The 20,073-nt window shown below is 40.8% G+C and overlaps 1 protein-coding gene across 4 annotated transcripts in view; it reads left to right on the top strand.

Annotated features, from left to right (window-relative positions):
• Positions 1-20,073, top strand: part of Acsl (Acyl-CoA synthetase long-chain) — a 76,491-nt gene that overhangs the window by 43,344 nt on the left and 13,074 nt on the right. For 2 of the 4 annotated variants that reach the window (XM_071598107.1, XM_071598108.1), the window contains exons 2-6: positions 12,229-12,373; positions 16,269-16,490; positions 17,055-17,232; positions 18,365-18,619; positions 19,428-19,625. In XM_071598107.1, coding sequence (XP_071454208.1) covers positions 12,239-12,373; positions 16,269-16,490; positions 17,055-17,232; positions 18,365-18,619; positions 19,428-19,625 — 988 coding nt within the window. In that variant the 5' untranslated portion in view covers positions 12,229-12,238. Of the gene's footprint in view, positions 1-8,277; positions 8,307-8,613; positions 8,688-12,228; positions 12,374-16,268; positions 16,491-17,054; positions 17,233-18,364; positions 18,620-19,427; positions 19,626-20,073 lie in introns of all 4 variants that reach the window. The other 2 variants (XM_071598106.1, XM_071598105.1) reach the window with 2 other exon arrangements.

The following is a 20,073-nucleotide window of genomic DNA, read 5'->3' on the forward strand; positions in this document are numbered from 1 at the left end:
TTGAGTTCATATGGAGTTTTATTCATGTAGTACTTGGGCATGTGGAATAACTTGTGAATATATCATGTGATATGCAGTTATCATTATTGAATTAAATTAATATGGTGTTCGCTGAATATTTTGACGGTGCCACGATGCTGTCTAACATGTGCAGCCGTACCATGTTGCGCTGCGAATATGTTAAGATAATCAATTGTTCCCGGCTCAACTTTGTGGAAATTCATGTTAATTAAATTAATAATACAATGTATCTTTCTACTGTCCTTTATTATATTTATTATTTTAAGGACAGTGGAAAGATACATTGTATTCTTCATTTAATTATGTTAAGATAATGTCGTTAAAACTGTTTTTGCAGAATAAAGAGATTAGGTAGCACTTTTTTGCGATCATATTGCTAAAAAAACTGACGTAATAGAAGTTCTCAATATGTGCTCCTTACAGTTGTGGGTAATGGCCTCTTGATGTACCCGAAATGCTTTTTGTTGGTGGCTTTACACGCAATCGTCATTTTTTTTGGTCTGCTGACCCTTTCTCCCATTTCATGGTATTAAAAAAAGTACCCAATCATTCACTCGCACACAACATTACGTCACGCCCGTCATGATTTCCCATTCTAAAGTTTCTCAAAGCTTAATCAATAAATTTAATGTACGGTTGATCATGCGTTTTTACACAAGAGGAGTTTGATTATTACTTTTTAATTTCTCTCTTGCCAAGCCGTTTCAGGCGCGAAATTCTCTCGCAACTTTCTGGAGATCGTTTTTTCTTTCCTCTTCCCCTCCCAATACTCTTTCAAGTCTGGAGTGACGTAATGGATTTTTACGGCGATATTCGTGGTTTTCCTTCCAACGAGATAAAGTGCGAGGACAACTTCGATCATGAATTTCCCGCAGAGGGGTACGAGAAGCACCGTGGGTGCTCAAGAGAAAGCGAAATGGAGAGAGGGAGTGCAGTGGATGCGACAGCGAACGTTGGTGCGGGAGAACGGAGTGCGCATTTGCGTCAGAATTGGCAGTCCGTTCCCGCCTGTGCTTCATCATCGTCGTAATGGGTTATCAATCCAAGGGTTGGGTGTAGTAGCTCACCAAGCTACATCCTGTTCCCTATTAATTTGCCTAGTCGTAGCTTTTGATTTGGATGGATCGACGGTTACGTCAATATCAAAACACTCGTAACTTCATTTCTAGCTAGATATGTACACGTATATCTTGTTTATGAAAGGGAATGATAGTATTTGCTAAACAATTGTGTTTTATAAAAAAAACGAATTACTTCAAGAGAACGAATAGAAGAGACTATCTTATAATTAAAAAAGGAGTTCTTATAGACATTTAAGGACTGGTTCGGCGTTCTTAACGTTCCTTCTTGCTTCTTTGGGCTTTTACTGCCCAATTTAGTTTCACCTCTTTTAGTGGAAGTCCTAACGTTTTCTTCTCTCTTGGTCCGCTCTTCGATGTGAACATGTCTTGGTTCGTCTATCCATCCATTGACATAAATATAGCACCGCATTTCCATCGCTTTGGAACTTATTTTCTATTGGAATATTCTTGTTTACTTCTGTTTTCATAGCTCTTGTTTTACAGCCTAATAAAAGTAAAGTCTACAGCATAAGTTTTGTAAATATTAGTTCTGAAGGGCCGCATCTTTAATGCCTAGGATAAATACATTTTGGCAGTATTTGATTCTTCCGATGTTCAGGCCTTATTCACCATTCCTACCCCTATTTCTATTTCCCGCTTGCTTCTTTCATCGCATGTTTCCATATTTCTGCCCAAACAGCAATTTTATTCCCCCGATGAATAATTTTGATTTCACTTTCGCTTGTATCGTTAGTTACGTCCAGTCAATCGTCGAACTCACGGTCCGCCTCCATATTTTAAGAGCTCTTTCCGAGGGTACATCTGTGCTGGTTATTTGAATGCGTCTCTACAGATTCTCCCCCCCCCCCCCCCAAGGAACTCTACTTTCCTCACCAGATCGGTGATGTTACAGACCTTTACATCGAACCTTTTCTTGCCTGCCGGTTTAAGGTGTAGTTGTCCTGAATTTGAGCATCAATAAGAGCTTTCATCTTTAAAGGCTACTAAATGGAATTGTAAAATTGTTGCATTCATTATTACCGTCATGATAAGCCACCAAATCCTGGTCTTATGTATTGTAATCTGGTCGGTAATACTCCTTGTTATTTTGTCTTGCAGATGCAAGTCTCTGCCTACGGAGAAAGATATTACAACTTCCTATTAGTGTCATTTCCGACCCTACTTGAAGCGATTAGATAGAACATATTGTGGTGATGAATTTCTTCGTAAATTTGAATCCGTGGAAATGACATCCAGCATATTATTTCCCGTATAATATATTCTGCGAGTGTGTTGCCTTACGAGGCATGTGGGAGGTGCTAATTATAAGGAAACGTTTCGTCGTAAATAGCTTATCGAAATGCGTTGAATTGTTTTATATTAAGTTTCTGCGGAACGTCGGATTCGTTTTTAACATTCGCTGCTAAAAATCAGTTTTGAAATGTGCCAAAATGTACTTCAGCGACAGCACTTGTGACGTGAATCGAGCGAGTTACCCGCATGACGTCAGAAGCCGCATCGCGAAGATCGCCAAGCCGCAGGAGTCAGCGAACTGACGCGTGAACTTTTAAATAGGTAGCTAGAATTTTGGCGTACTTTATGAAGTTTTTCTTAGACTTCACTCCTAATAGGCTACTCCGATATTTCCGAAGGCAAGAAAAACGGGTGGTAGCCCGTTATGTAAAGAGCTGGGTTTATTGACCGGAGGGCTCGGGTTCAAATCCCTGGTGACGATTTATCGCACCCTCCGGAGCTCCAGTGTCTCCAGAGCTGTGTGCTTTTTTCGGATATCGGATCTTCGCGAGTAACCGGAGTAAGGGAGGTAATTAGTCCTTCGCTTATCGGCCTGCTATTGTGTGATTTACTTTCGTCGTGAGACTTGAGTATAGAGTGATCTCGACTTCACCTTTCAGCACAATCCGTCTGGTTGATTGCTGGCTTTTTTTTATGGTAAGTCGTAAGTCCTGCTTTGCTTCCTTAATTTCAGTGCGGCAGAATAAAATGATGAGTGTAGTTTCATGTTCTAGGGACAGAGGATGAGACATAATTACAGCGGTTACGTAGTTTCAACTGCAATCGCCTTTCAAGTTTTATTCGAGGGTGTAGTTTTGTATCACAGGTGTTGGGGGAGTAGCGGAGGCGGAGTGCGGCTCGTATCGCCGCACGGGACGTGGATGTCGCCAGCCCTAGGCTTAGAGACCTTTCCTCGAAGAAGTCCCCGATGGGAAAGTTGTTTGATTAGGTTCGGCGAAACGAGTTGTTACCTTTGTGTATATAGTATATCCCCCAGTCTTCGTATACTAGCTCAAGTAAAGTTGTATCGTTTTCTGTGGCAGTGCGTTCCAGCGTTTCATTTTGCGGTTTGACATGTATTCTCGGATTCTTGATCCGCGGTGGAACTTGATTCAACTCCTATCACCTGTGGGAAACTTGGCCAAACATTGAATGGCATCTGATGTTCATTCTCCACTATTTCATAGTTGACCCGCCGAGTGTGTTCATGAGAGAACAATTGTGTGGTCGTCAAGGGACAGATTATTAGAATTTTGTCAACAAAATGCTGTGGTTTAAAAATTGAGGTTCAAATGTCCGTAAATTTGTAGTAAAGCATTTGGGATATACGCTTATGTAACGCAGTTATCGAAACTCATCTTCAAGCCGCTTGATCCTCGGGAACAACCTTTGTTATAATCTCGCCGAGGATGGAATAACATTGACGAACTTTCATTAATTTATTTTAGTATTTCTCATCATAGAAGTCTTTGCCCTAGAATTTTTTACGGTCGCGTAATTTAATATACCAAAAATATCTTCACACAATATCTTTCTCTGATTGGAACACTTTCTGATGGATGTTACGATCTTTCGTGGCAGTCCTCCCGCCGCGAATTGTCCTTTGTGGGCTACTCCACCCTGATGGCTGTACCCGCTTGAAGAGTTCGGCTGCGTCAGGTATTGGGGATAACTTACTTTACATTACTAATTAATGAAAACCTTGAAGGTTGAAATATCGCTTGAATACATGTCCCAAGGAGCGAGAGCTCGCAGAAAATGTTCAGGAAATACGATGCTCTCCTCTCTTTTAAGAGGAAACACCCAGAGGATAATGGCCACGAAGAGGAGGAAAAAAAAGGCAGTTGGGTGACAACGCCTTGAGTTTGTGTACCTACTCGTTCCACCGTCTTTACACTCTGGTTAGTGATGAAATGTATTTGGCGTTAAGGTACTTGGAAATGAATTCTGTTGGACCACCATAATTCAATTCAGTGATAATTTTTTTGCCTTTGTCCTTTCGTGACGAGATAAATTACTGCAAAAAGAAGAAACAATATATGGACATATGCTATACGTTAGTCTTAAACCATTCCATTGACAGCTACCGACCGAGCGTCTTCTCCAAATACTTGCTCGTTCATTGTTTTTCGCCTTGAACTAGATAAGTTTGTTTTAAATTTCGCCCATGTACCTTCTCGATACGAAGCGTTTATTACAGTATCAGGATACGGAAATGGAATTGGAGAGACTTTTATCAACCGAAACGAAAATCCATCTTTTTAAAAAGTTTTCGAAACGGGTTGTCTGCGTTTCCTCTAGTGACGATTAAGGGAAAGAGGAAACTTATTGCCTCAAGCTTGACTCATTTTGCACATGACAGCCGACGTAAATGCCTCATTATGCCGAATGACTCAAGAGTTTTCCGTTAGTTTTCTCAGTTTCATTGAGGAAAGAAATTAGTTTTGTAATTGTATTTAAGAGGAATGAAATTGATTCCTATTTCCCTCTGATGATTTTATTTTGTTTTCGATTCACCAGTTCTGTGATTTCTAATTTAAGTGAAAAAAATTTGTTGATTGACAAATATATATATATTTATGCGATTTTCTAGAAAGAAAAAGGGCAAGCTTAACATTAAAATAGGAGGGCAAAAACTAGAGCAGGTAGAACAGTTTACGTATCTCGGTAGTGTTTTGGACCAACACGGTCAAAGTAGTAGGGACGTAAGGAGAAGAATTGCGCTAGGCAAAGAGGCTTTCACGAGGAGGAGGGAGTTGATGACGGGGACTTTGAGTAAGGATGTTAAGAAAAGACTCGTAAAAACTTTGATATGGAGCGTAGCTATGTACGGCGCGGAAACGTGGTCATTGAAGCAGGAGGATAGACGTAGACTGGAGGCTTTTGAAATGTGGGTGTGGAGAAGAATGGAGAAGGTGAAATGGACAGAGAAGAAAACAAATGAGGAAGTACTTGGTATGGTGGGCGAAGAGAGGAGTTTGTTGGGAGCAATCCTATGGAGGCAGGAAAAGTGGATGAAGGGGGTGTTGACCGGCAGTGGGATGTTGAAGACTGTGATAGAGGGTAGAATGTTGGGCAAAAGAGGAAAGGGAAGGAACAGGATAGGGATGTTGGACGGGATGAAGGGCGGAAGAAAGTACTCAGAGATGAAGAGGGACCTGGTGTAGAGTAGAATTTAGGGTTGTGTTTTGTTAGTAGTCACAAAATATTTGTTTGGTAGTTGTGTCCATCGAAAAACCTACCTTAACCGGTAGATTACCTTAAAAAAAAAAAAATATATATATATATATATATATTCTACAGGGAAAGGAACTGGCCCCCCTACCCATATATATATATATATATATATATATATATATATATATATATATATATATATGAAAATTCACACATCAGGGTAGGGGGGCCAGTTCCTTTCCCTGTGCCGGTTATGGTTTCCCAGGAAGATCTGGTACCCGAAAAATCACATAGCTTGGGTGGAGCTGCTGGTGCCCAGAGACTTGCCCAGGAATCGAACCCGGGACCCTCCAGTCAGCAGTCCAACGCTCCACCCACTGGACTACCGCGACCCTTATATATATATATATATATATAAGGGTCGCGGTATATATACGCGATCTTTATATATATATATATATAAAGGTCGCGGTAAGGGGTATATATATATATATATATATATATATATATATATATATATATATATATATATATATATATATATATATATAATCTGTGCTGTACTTGACTCGACGTGGTTTCTGGCAGCCAGGGGCGTTTCTGAAATGTCAAATTATGAGTCCCTCAGTAACTATCCTAAATGCATAAATTTTGGGCGTAATTGTTTCGGGATAATTTGGTAATCCGAAGGCACTAAAAGGAAATGAACAACTTGCCGACGAGTTTTGCTCTGAGGAGAGTGGTCCTGGGTGTCTGACCGACCCCTGACACACGTCGGAAATGAGTCGTGACTGATCGATGTTCATAGAGTCCAATACCACCTCGTCTCATGCTTGGAAGACATTGTCTCTACGATTAAAACTACCATCAGTGTGAAAGTGTGATAGAAAATCTGAAACCAGCTGTGTAATTGAAATAAATTATTTAACTTTCGAAACAAACAACGAGAGCTATTTACGCTCGTCTGTCGATCCCTTCGATTGGACCAAAATAATCGAAGTCCTTCAGAGGATTACGATTAGATCAGTGAATACTCCACGCGGATATCGAACCAGGTCGTACTTTCGACGGGAATAGCTGTAATGATACGAGCGCTTGAAAAGGAGAATGTCGTCAAATGAGTCGGTTGACGTGTTCAATCGCCCAATCGCGGAAATCTTCGTCGCACTGGTATGGAGTGAAATGGCGCCCATTGTTGTATTTGTTCTGCAGTAGAGCACGAGGTGAGAAAATGGACAGTGGGTGCTTTACGACTCAAAACGGGCGGGAGTAAATGTTGAGGTGTTATGGAAGCCTGCCATCGTCCGAAGTCGTTGGCGGTTCCATATTCATCTGATAATGTCGAGTGGAGTAGTCAGGTCTGTGTGTGGGACCCGTCTCACGGGATGGGTGAGATTTGGGTGCGCGTGGGTCTTAAGTGTAGTCTGACGTGCGGGTGAGAATCGCTCAGTTTTATGCGCATCGCCGGCCGTCTTTATCGCCATGCGCTCCGTCAGGCAATTCCACGCTACTATCGGACGGGCTCCCCTCCCCCTAACTCATTGACGTCTCCGCCCCGACGTCCGAAGATTACCCGCGATCCTTCCCGCGCCCATCCTGTCAGGTATATGTAGATAAAACCTCATTCCACGTAGTGTGTGGCGTGATGCCGCTTTAGACCACGTGACCTCCTCCTCCAGTCCCTTTCTCCCTTGCCCGTGCCCCCTCTACCCTCCCTTCTTCCGCCCCGCCCCCATCATGTGCGCTCCGCGGCGTGAGGGAGAGAGGGCGGTGGTAGTGAGTGAGAGAGAGAACACATGTCCCCCGCTCCTAACTCTCCCTACCATTCCACTCCTCCTCCCGATTTCCCCCATTCTTTCCGCCATCCTTCCCATGCCTCTGGGTATACCCATTCTCTCCCGTGTGGCGCGCAAGGCGTCATTCTAACAGATTGCGAATAAATTCAATAACACCCGAAGCTTCTTATTTTTGCGTTGGCTCACCCGCCGCCCCTTCAAGCAAGCCTAGTTGTGCATCGGAGGCTTTTTTAATACGTATTCACGCCCCGTAGAGAAAATAAAAAAAATACAGTGATGAACCGGAAGGTTGATTTTGTAGGTGAGGCCGGCGCGCCTCGTACCAAGCGCCATTCGTCGTGTGAAATTCCCACAATGGGTAAAAGAAATGGTGGCAGTTAGTTTTCTGAGACAACTGCAGTTTCTCGATGATCTGGTACCCGTGAAAATCACTCGACTTGGTGAATGCGAGTTTGAGGTCATAGGCGTCACCCGGAATGGAAGCTGCGTGCGTCTTCCGGTCCGCCCACCGGGCAACCTAAGCACACCGCCGTCGACATAGAGAAAAATTGCGGTGCGTTAGACCCAAAATGTCGGCAGGAGGGAGGCGCTCTGTGGGGTTCGTTTTTTTCAGCGTTAAACCTGTTGAGATAAACTGCTCCCTTGCAATGCAAAACATTCGCTTATCATCCTTGGGCTAAATGACTTTTCGTTTTTCTTGTCGGTAAGATCGCCGTAACCTTTTGCTTTATGTTGCTCAATAGCGTTGCGTTGACTTTCTCTAGGATTGTGATGAGTTGACGTTCCAAGTAGTACGCGGGATTATTCGTCCCGTTCGGGGCTAGCCACAAGTGAGAGGCTTTAAAAAGACGAACATATGTTTTTTTTTGCAATTTTCATCGTATTTTCTTTGTGAAATAAGTTGTACACATTTTCTGCTTTGGTTTCAGATGCCGCTCAACTCGTCGGACTCAAAGCCGTGAGTAACTTGCATTGATATTTTCTTTCGATAGGCCGGGGTTGCTTATGCAGTTTTGCGAGGTGGAGCTTGAAGTTGCTATGACAACGGCGATTGTGCATGCAGTTTTCCTTCAAATTTTCTCTCTTACTCTTTCTTCTTCCATCTTTTCTTTTCACTCTAGCTTTGCTGTTTTTCAATCTAATATTTTTTTTCAGTGTTGCATCCACATGTTCATTTATTTATGTCTACAATTGAGTTGTGTGTGCGTACATAGACTTTATCGCATTCAGTCGGTAATTTTTCTTATGTGAATCTTTTTTTTCAGTTTCAAAGTTCCTCGTTTCGAGCCATGCTTTTGGGGTGGATTAGAGCTATTTTGTATTTCTCATTCCGCCTGATGTAAGATGTAAAAAATGAATCTTCTTGCATGTGGATTGCTCATTCTTATTATTCTGTTATGTTAATGCATATCTTGGCGCATTCTCTCCTGTTTTTCAGTGCCATTTCTTACCCGCATGGGGGCCGGGGGGGGGGAGTTAAGTTTTCGCCTGAATTTCCTAATGCCATTTCCATTAATCAAGAGAGTTTTAAGGAATATGTGGAGGAATTATTTGGTAAAGACCTTAGGCTAGGAAGCTTAGACGTAGAAAGAGAATATGACGTAGATGAGGTTAGCTTAGGTGCAGACATACTTGATAGTGAGGTAGAAAAAGGGCGTTGACGGAAATGAAATCGAATGAGGCCTTGGAAATGCACAAAATTCCATCGCAATGACATTATTTAAAAGTTAAAGAAAAGGTGGAAGTGAAAGTTTTAATGGACTAATTCGTAGCATTTGAGGGAGATTTTTTCAGAATAATATCAGTTCCTGTTTCATAAAAGGGAAAGTCAGTCATATGTAAGGACTGCAGAACAATAAGTTTGATTTTTCACACCGCTGAAGTGGTACTCAGGGTCATCAATTAGTGGATGGCGAGTAGGGCAAATGGTTACTTAGGGGATGATCAGTTTGGTTTCAGAAGTGGAGAGGCAGAAAATATAGGGTAGAATTGATGAATGTTTTGCAGAAAATAGGAGTTGATTGGAGAGATAGGCGACCGCAAACTGTGCGTATACGATTGACTGGTTTCTAACTGGTCAGTGTGAGGAAGAGGGGTAAGGCCCGAGAGTTCATTTTTACCTGTTCTTTTGAATCTATACGTGGAGGACATGGTTCAAAAGGTACGGGAAGAACTGAGAAGGGAATGAAACTCAGAGAATTTATTAAATTATTTGGATTTGCGGATGATGTAGCTTTAGTTGGCCAATCAGCCAAGGGATTGCAAGCATTGCTGAGCTTATTAGAAAGACGGTGCGATCAGTATGGGATGAGAATCAGTTAAATAAACAAAGATTGTGAGGGTTTCAAGGAAGGGGGGAGGCTAAGTGAGATATTTAAATTGGAGTTGATAAAACAGTGTGGGCGGAAAAGTTAGCACATATCGCGGAAGTGATTTGGACAGAAATTATCCAAGTAGTAGGGATATAATGAGGATGATTTTGTCGGACAAATGAGCTTTCAGGAGGAGGGAATTGATAACAGGAACTTTCTGTAAGTATTAGAAATGGCTCGTTAAAACTTGGATGCGGAGCATGGTTTTGTGAGACGCGGAAAGATTGTCGTTGAAGCAATGTGATCGACTTAAATTGTAGTCTTTTGAGATGTCAGTGTAGCGAAGGACGAGAGAGGTGAAAAAGGACTTAAAGGAAAACAAATCAGCAAGTACTAGTACAATGTATTAGTACATTGTGAGGAGGATGGATGGTTGTTGGGAGAAACAAAAGAGGAGGCAGGAAAAATGGATGCAGAGCGTTGAGGGAAGAAACCCTGAGATGTTTGGCAATTGGATGTTGAAGACCGTGTTAGTGGGGTGTGAACGTCAGGCAAGCGTAGAACTGGCATGGATAGGATGAGTGTTAGATGGAATTAAGACGGAGGAAGTATGCGGAAATGAAGAAGTGCCCATTGAAGTGAAGATATCAGGTTGTTTTGTGAGGAGAGAGAAGGAAATGTCTCGTTATACCATGTTATGGTCTGTGCCCATCCAAAACCCACCTTAACCGACAGAATACCAGTAATAATAATTTCCATTAATTAATGACATTTTCTCAAATTAAGATTGCTATTTGATCGCCTCTTTTATCTTTAACTGCCATCTTTTTTTTGCTCCTACTTGTGCGTTTCATGATTGCATCTTGCCTCCCGTATCCAGATCCATATACATTGTGAGGAGGATGGATGGTTGTTGGGAGAAACAAAAGAGGAGGCAGGAAAAATGGATGCAGAGCGTTGAGGGAAGAAACCCTGAGATGTTTGGCAATTGGATGTTGAAGACCGTGTTAGTGGGGTGTGAACGTCAGGCAAGCGTAGAACTGGCATGGATAGGATGAGTGTTAGATGGAATTAAGACGGAGGAAGTATGCGGAAATGAAGAAGTGCCCATTGAAGTGAAGATATCAGGTTGTTTTGTGAGGAGAGAGAAGGAAATGTCTCGTTATACCATGTTATGGTCTGTGCCCATCCAAAACCCACCTTAACCGACAGAATACCAGTAATAATAATTTCCATTAATTAATGACATTTTCTCAAATTAAGATTGCTATTTGATCGCCTCTTTTATCTTTAACTGCCATCTTTTTTTTGCTCCTACTTGTGCGTTTCATGATTGCATCTTGCCTCCCGTATCCAGATCGGCATGCTATCTGTCGTGAGGCAGTCTCTCTGAACTATTTGTGAAAGCATGGGGGTTTATAATATTTTGCATTAATGCTTCGGGGAAAGTATAATAAAGAATAAATGCTTCCTCTCTCTGCGGAGAATTCCGGTTAGAGACCTTGGGGTCAGCTGCTGGCGCCAGTCTCCTCTCTGGTTTTTTCCACGGGACGAAAGTATTCTGCCCTTCGAAATTTGTAGTATTGTAGTTCAATGTGGTAGTTAGTGTTTGGTGGTTAAGTCTTTGGCTGTAGTTTCTGTACATATATGGTATTTGGAACTGAAGAAAATTTATGGTGACCTGCAGAACTTCCCTCGGGCCCAAAGGAGCCCTTTTCCTGATGACTGCCTTTAATCTCCAGGAATCGAAAATTTCTTATCCAGGGATGACCTAGCGTCATCTTGGAAATGCATACATTTCTGCCTGACGGTTGCTGTACATAGATATTTCATTTACTGATTTGAAGCATTCCAAAAAGGGTTAACTTTCCACCTTAGTGTGTCAGGATGCTTCATCATAACTAATATTCGCAAATTCATTTTGAAGAGTTTAAAAATATATAAAAACAATAGTTAATCGGAATTATCGAATTAAGGATGGAATATAAATGAAATTGAAGGATTCGAACGGATGAAAAATTCATAAAAAAGTTAATGGGACCGAAAGGTGAAAGTAGATAAATTAAAGTATTTGGCTTTTGGAGTAATTGCAAGTTGTATCGGCAAAATGGGTATTAGAGTCTAATGATTGAAAATAATGCGGTGGTGGACGAATTAATTTCTTAGAATAAGTCATCAATCAAAGAAAAATGCGGTACGCTTTGGTATTATGCACGTCTCTAATGAGTGCATTTAACTCCTTGGTTCCTTAACACCAGTTCATTTTCCGCCAAAAATGATCGTTGTTGAAAAATTTGGAATAGTCTCGTTTTTGGGTGACGGCAAAAGTGATAATCCTTGAGATTGAAGTGCAGTCGAGGGATAAATGATGAAAATTCAGTTGATGTACGTAAAAGGTTGAGAGGAGACTGTCTTATGGAGATTAGTACTTATAAAAGTTACCTTGCATTTATTAGACCACTGCATCCAATTTTGGTGATAGCGAATTGTAATGGTCGAGAGTTTTAACCTAGGAGCTTGTTTTGTGTAGTTTTCTCAATGTATTTCTTCGACTTGTGTCCTTTTCAGATCACCGGCCATGGACAATATCTGGGTGAATGGTGCCATCGGCACCATTAAAGCAATAGCTTTCGTGTGCGACATAATAACCTACCCTGTGTACTTAGTGCTGCAGAAGCCGTGGGAGAAGAAATCCCTGTCTAAGAGGATAAAGGTGAGAGTGAAATTTTGAATGCTTTGGGCGTGGTATGCACATTGTCCAGAATTCCGTTCTGATTTATCATCCAAGCTGCTGTTCTCGTTCGGGATAGTTTATTCATTTCAATATTATATTCACTAAATTAGGTATCGGTGCTTTTTTTCCAACTGTTTTTTGTCGCCTCTGCCGGTACGTAATCCTTCAATTTAACGACGACGAAAGTTTTTTCCTTGTGAGACGATCTTTCGTGGATTTTTTTATTATTATTCTTGTTGATTATTCATCGTCCATGTAGTAAAACCCTGGGATATAATTGGCAGACGATACCGAAAAATGAAAGCGTAGGAAGCGGAATCGCGTATTTAGTCGTCGCCATCCTCGGTTAGGGCAGTTAGCCGCAGCTGCCAAAAATTTCATCCATAGTAATGAGTCTATCCCGTTAGACTCAAAGTTTGGCAGGATCCTCCCACTCGCCTCACAGATTCTTCCTTCCTCACCCTGTGGGAACGCTTTGCTGATCTGAGACAGGACTATAAGATCTTTTATATTAAAAAAATTGGTCCGTAGTTTATTCCATGTAATTTACGAAGAATAGGCGAGTCTCATTGAAAGAGAATTAATTATTCTCGTGTGGGGGGACTCTCTGGAGGGACACAGTCGCTGACCAATTTCAAAAGTTTTTTGCAGCCGCCTCTTCCAATATAGCTCGCCATTGCCCGGTTGATGTAATTTCGCCTGGCTCTCAGGTATGAGAGTCGTAAATGGAATATTTTTTCAGATTGGCGAGTTTTACGGAATCTTATTAATAGATAATTTCAAAAGGCCCACGAAAATAAGAAAATTGAACTTTAAAAAATTATCCGTTCATCACCATAAGTAATTTTCAGACGATAGTTTGAATCTCTAGGCTAAATGACGAGAGGAATTTTTTTTTAATGATAGTATCATGGAGCATGGGGTACAACCTGGATATATCTGTATGCCTCATGGACTTCGAGATGGCGTTCTACGAAGTAAACTGGGCAAAATCAATCAGTGTTTCGTAGAAGTTAGGGATTAGTTTGGAGAGATATGACTTATCCAGAACCTGCGCATACCTCGGACTGCACAGTTGAGGATAGGAAATAGATATTGGGAATGGGCCGGGAGTTAATACAGGGATATCCATTACTCATTTTCAGTATACATTTATACGGAAGAAATAGGAAGGGAAGCATGGGAGATAATGGAGGCTGGAGTGAATGTAGCTGTGGAATTCTTCTAATCAGTAAATATGTGGATCATTAGGAGTTGGTTAGCCAGTCAGCGAACGGGCTACTATCTTTACATGTCACCTTGCAGAGTAATCGTGACAGGTGTTTAACCGAGCTTAAGTTTGTGATATGCACACATGTAATCTAGCTAAGTTAATCATAAGAAAACGAAGGTAATGAGATTCTCAAGAAATAAGCAGGCTAGTTTAAACATTAAAGTTGGGGGGCACTTGCTAGAACAGATAACTGCTGTTGACCTATTTGGAAATTGTGGATGGAAGTTATCAGAATAGTGAGGACATAAGAAAGAATTGATTTAGATAAAGAAGCGTTTAAAAAGATGCAGGTTTTGATGGCGTGGGCCTTCAGTAAAGATTAAAAGAAAAGAAGACTACGCTCCATAGAGAAATAAAACTTATATATGGAACGTTTTTTTATGGCTCGGAAACTTGGTCATTGAGGCAGGAGGATAAGCGTAGATTTGGGTAGGCTTTACAGATGTGGGTGGGGGAAAGAATGGAGAAAATAAATGCACGGAAAGGGAAACAAGCGTTGGAAGGCCTGGGCAAATTATGGGAAGTAAGAATGTTTTTTTTGGGAAATTTCGATGGAGGTAGGAATAGTGGATTCGGGAGAAACCGGGAGGCAATGAGGTGGTGAACACTGTGATATTTTGTGGTACGCTGCGAAAGCTAGGTAGGAGGATGAAAAGGTACGCATTTTGGATCAAGTTAAGGGAGAAAGAAAGTATATCAAGTTACGCGGGTATATTGCGCCCTCTAAATTGGGATTGGGGGAGAACAGTAGTAGTGTGTACTGTCAAGGCCCATCGAAAAACCTAGCCTAACCCGGTAGAATACTGCTACTAATATAATACTCCTTTGTGGGCAACCAAATGAAGCATTAGTCACGGACCTCGCGCCAGTACTATAAACTTCGTTTTTGTTCTCAATGACCCACGTATCACAACGCTGGACTCAGATTTTCCCTGGATAATAAAAAAAATTAATTGTTACTGAAAGTTAATTTTCGTTTATTGATTGATTTTAGAATATTAATTCATCTTTCTGTCCTCCTTAGATGAATATTCGTTCATAATTGTTGCAAAGTTGCCATTTTAATTTGTCTTTATCTCCTTCTAAGCCTTTTCGTGTTACGACCGAAGTTTAGAGAAAGTTCCTGAAACGGTATGTCAAAACATTCCCTTTCTTACTGTCCGCTGCGACGACTGTACCATTCGGAATTCTGAAGAATTGTAGTTTCGTGAGCGCTCATAAATCTGGTGCTTCAACGCAATAGTGATATAAACAGTGATGGCAGGTCCTCTTGTCGCGTGGCGACCAAAGTTCCTATGTCGTTGTGCAAGGCGCTCTCGTCTCGTTCTCGAATTACGTCCTCCCGTCTTAGATAAGTGTATATTCTTTCGCGTGAATTGTGTAACTGATCTCCTTTCGAAGAGATAAGGCTTTCTGAAGCCTACTAGGTATGTAAAAGTAATATATTTTTTTTCGCTCGGAGCATTGTCCAGTGTGTATAGTGTTAATTTTATCCCGGTAAGCGCCGAACTTCCAATATCTGCAATCCGTTCGCGTTGCACCTCATTCGTAAATAGGTTAGCTGTGGCGACACTAATTCACCCTTGTTGATCTAACCTCCAGCGTCTTCGTGGGAACGGGGCGATTAGGAAAACCGAGACGACCTTGGGTGCTTCTTGAAGAAGAGCTCTTGTCCGGTTTTACGTGGAGATGTGGGTGTTGAATGGCGTCGGTGGCTACCTCTCTTTATTTTTTTTCGTCCCAACCATCCGTTCTCCTTCCTCTCCGGCCTCATGTACTCTCCCCTTTCTTTATGGGGCTTCACATTTGACCTAGCTCGGACGGGGGCATATTCCACCATTTCCATTAAAGATGGCCCTTTTCGAAGGGCGCATTTCTTTCTCTAAGGCATATCTCAAGTGGTCTCAGCTTGATTTTATTTTCACTCGTTTCCATTTATCTCCCACCCCCCTCCCCTTCTCATTTCCCAAAGCCGGGGCTTTTTATCTCAAACCCGTCTCCTAACCAGTCCCCTTCACATTCTCACCCTTGCTCTGGGACCCACCCCGTCCGTTTCACTCAGTCAAGCAACGCGATTATCGAAGTACCACGTTGATACGAGCACTCAGTCCAATCCTGCTGTTCACCGGGAAGCGGCGAGGCATCAGGCCGTTGCCAGGCGCCGGGCACAACAATAGGGCTACTCGCCTGTTTCCACTAGTTACGCATTTTTTTCAATTAATAGTTTATTTTTCTTTCCTTTCCCAAAATGGAATCGCTGTCAGTTTTATACCGTGGAATCATCCTAAAATTATTGGACGGCGGAATCTTATTGACAGTTGTCTTTTGCAAACTGTTCCACTATGCGTCTCAAGCGTGTCGTGATTTAACTTGTGCCTGGAAGTACACGGTGAATTTGCTCAAGCAGTCACCAGAAATTGAGTTCCACGGGGAGACAGTGACATCGTCAAACTTTTCTGATTTGACGCATGGGTCTCGCATTTTCGTAAGTTTCCAATCGTGGGCTCACGCCGTTTTTGAGGATTGCATTTCATCTAACATCAATCTTAGGAGCCTAAGAATCGCTTATTCAATGGTCTCCTCTCTCTCTATCCATTCTAGGCGAAGCCTGTGGCGTATGGCGATGACCGAACCTCCGTGACATTCCGCTCCGTGGATGACCCGGGCCCGCTGCACGTCAGACTCCTGAGGGATCGCGTGGACACCATGGAGAAGGTGATGCGTTTCACGGTGGAGAACTACGGTTCTCGCCCGTGCCTGGGCACGCGACAGATACTGGCGGAGGAGGACGAGATGCAGCCCAATGGCCGCGTCTTCAAAAAGGTATTGTTCAATTCCCATGATGTGCCGCGCTACTATTGTATCAGGAATTGCATTGGCATGGAAGATTTAGAGTCCAATATGTTGTCAATGTTTCGAACTTACCCATGACGGTTTCGAAACAAGACCCAATCTCCGATTATCAATAAGATTTACACTGAAGTCCTGATGGCAGTCTGATGTATAAAGTGTCAATTCGTACAAGAAAATGACGAATTTCATTATATTTCTAATATTAGGGGCTCCAAATTTCCCTCGGACTTCCAGCTATCATGATCTAAAATTTACTATAATTGACCTGCCTAACTTCATCACCCTGGATTCGTATCTACAAAGTCCAGTCTCCTTTTTTTTGGTACCAATTGTGTAAATCTTGGCTAATTGAGCAGACTTCAATGAATGTCTCACTTGGCATTCGTTAATGATAGTTGACATGAGCTTTGATCCCTAGCATTTTACATTTAGTTAGGAGTTAAAGTGGAATTGGGTGTCCAGTTAAGGGACATGCTGACTCTTTTAAGAGTCTTGTATTGTGTATAATTCATATGCCAATTTCTCTCTCCACAGTATGTAATGGGGGATTACCAGTGGAAGACCTTCAGTGAAGTTGATAGGATAGCTGCCAGTTTTGGCAGAGGTTTAATAACCCTGGGTTTAAAGTCACAACAGAATGTAGTCATATTTGCCGAGACGAGAGCAGAGTGGTTGATAGCAGCCCATGGATGCTTTAAGCAGTCACTTCCAGGTAAAAATTCCTTTTTAATTGTATGGATACATGTACATGTGTGTAATTATGAATATGCAAGACATTTTTTTTCTTGGGCAAAGTATTAACAATCTAAAGAGCCAGGGAATGATTTTAGAGACCTAAAGAAAAGTCAGTCAGAAATGTTTTTGTCGCTAGCCAAGAATAATAGATGTGGTCATTGGAAAATGAATGACACTGATGTTTGTTTTGCACTGGTTCAACATTTAGGACCTAACCTCCTAAGTAAAACTAGGCTGTCAAGTATATGCTGTTACATAATCTCATCATTAATTGTTGAATCAATGTACTTCATGCACATATTCTTAAAATTTGGCTCAGTAGAAATTGCAAGTACTGACTGAACAATTGACTACAAAGTTTACTTTCAGCAAAAATATTGTAATCTTTTATAGACTTTTGATTTATAACTTCAAGTAGAGTCTGTCTAAAATTGTTTTTTGAAATATGGATGAAGAAGGTAGCATGGGAAATATTTCTTTTACAAAAGCGGCTCTTGGAAGCAAGAATACTAGCAACTCGAAGCATACCTGTGTTCAGGAAAGTGTGATAATACTCTCATCCAAGTGCCATGCCATTGGTAATGGACATCATTTGTTGTTTGATGTACATAAAATGTACATACTTATTTTTCATGAAGAGGGGAAAAACCCTCCCATCTGCATTCAAACATGTGAAACGTTTGGAATAGTTAAGAAACCATGAACGTGAGCAAGGTGATATCATATTGGAATAATGTTCTGCACTATTATTTTTCTGTGATTTACCCCTTTTTAACTGCTCAAGTCACTGTGAATGACTCTTGATGAATTTTCAAAAAAAAAATGGCACTGTTGCTCTTGGTGACTCTTTTCTTGATGAGGAAAATAATATTTGAATAATTCCTTTTTATACTCTTTTTTAATGTACCTCGTTATAAGAGTTTGATTAGTTTTTAAAAATTATTAAAAGTAATGTTTTTAGACATTTTTCATAAATTTCAACTATTTACCTTTGAAATGGCCTGGCAATTTTTGCACAAAAGAAAGCAGTTATGGTGGGCACTCAACAGGGTTAATGGTGACTTGGATGTTTCAATGTTTTCACCCATTGTTTTTCTTGTAATCTTTAGTGGTGACCATATATGCAACACTTGGTGATGATGCCATTGCCCATGGCATAAACGAAACAGAGGTTACCACTGTGATCACAACCCATGATCTCCTGCCCAAATTCCATAACGTTCTGGAAAAGACTCCAAGGGTGAATCTCATCATTTACATGGAGGACCAACTGAAGGAAACTGAGACTGAAGGTTTAGAGAAGAAAGTGAAACTCGTACCATTCTCGAAGGTTGTGAAGGATGGTGCTGTTGCTTCTGAAATTCGTGAGTTTTTGATTCAATTTAGAATTTTGTTCTTAATTATGTTTTGGTTCATCCATTTTAATTTCATGTCATTACAATCTGATAAATATTAAAGTCATTATAAATTTCGTATAAAATTTTATGATCACGTTTGGTTAGTTGAACTTCAGATCATTGCAGTAAAACCATAGTAATTTGTACTCAACTAATCCCAAAATTCCAGTAATTGTCATCTGTTTTGGAATACAAGTGCTTTGTTGTGTGTACGTATAAACTGAAAATCTTATTACATTACTATGGGATCTTCGTACTTTTTAGGGCTCTAATATGTCATCTGGAGTCATTAGAAATGTCATCAACGGCTCACAAGCATATTAGGGTTAAAGTTTCCCGGGAGGCTCTGTGATTAATTCCGTGGATAGTCACAGTTTCACCTAATCTTGGCTATTCCGGGCCCAGCAGTCCAGATTAGTTAAAGTTAACTCTTATTTTGTCGTGACTATTGGATTTTGTGTTGTCAGGATTATAAATGGCATTAGTAATATTAGTGTCTTGCTAAGTTAATGATCAATGGAAACTTAGACATAAGATGGATTGTAAAAAACCTCTGGGTATTTAATGGGAGGTGATACTGAGTTTTTGTTGGGTTTTGGCTGAAATGAACATGGTCCCATTCCAGGAACCTCGTGCATCATGTAATCATTTATTTTAACTTCTTAATTAGTCCTAATTTGTAATTGACCACTGTCTATCAGGTAAATTTATTAAGTTCCTCTTTTGGGACCCAACTGCTTTCTTATAGTCTGTATTCATTATTCTCCTTTCACAGCAAATACGCCGCCAACCCCTGATGATACTGCAATCATAATGTACACCAGTGGGTCCACTGGTGTTCCTAAGGGTGTGCTGCTCAGTCATAGAAATATTTTGGGAACAATTAAAGCTTTCTCAGATGCCGTTCAAATAGTCGATGATGATGTTTTTCTTGGATATCTACCTCTGGCTCATGTATTTGAGCTGCTTGCAGGTAATATATTTTTCTCTAGCATAAAAATATTTTTAAACAGCAGACAGAGATTTGGTCTACACAAATGAAAAATAATTCTGAAAGCAAAAACTAGTAGTCCTAGCAATTAACCATGAAAAATCCAAGCGTCATGCCAATGTCCAACATTTAAGGATACTAAGTTATTATATTTTTAAAAAGTCTCTTAAATGGATATTTTTCGTATGTCTTGGTTTTATGCACCTAGACTAGTTTAGTTAGTTTGTTTTGGATTATATTATATCTAATAGCTGAAGAGAATGATTACTGCATTTCTAGTGTTAATTCTCATGCAAAGGCAAGCTGTAAATAAATGCTGATAACTTTAATTTCATTGGCATACAGTAAGAGGCAACTTGATTCTATAGACATACCGCTCTTTTCTCATCAGCTCTTTAATTTTCTCTACATCATGTTTAGGATTACATGT

The sequence above is a fragment of the Hetaerina americana genome, unplaced genomic scaffold (genome assembly GCF_022747635.1).
Source record: "Hetaerina americana unplaced genomic scaffold, ioHetAmer1.1.p SCAF_9, whole genome shotgun sequence".
Lineage (NCBI taxonomy): Eukaryota > Metazoa > Arthropoda > Insecta > Odonata > Calopterygidae > Hetaerina > Hetaerina americana.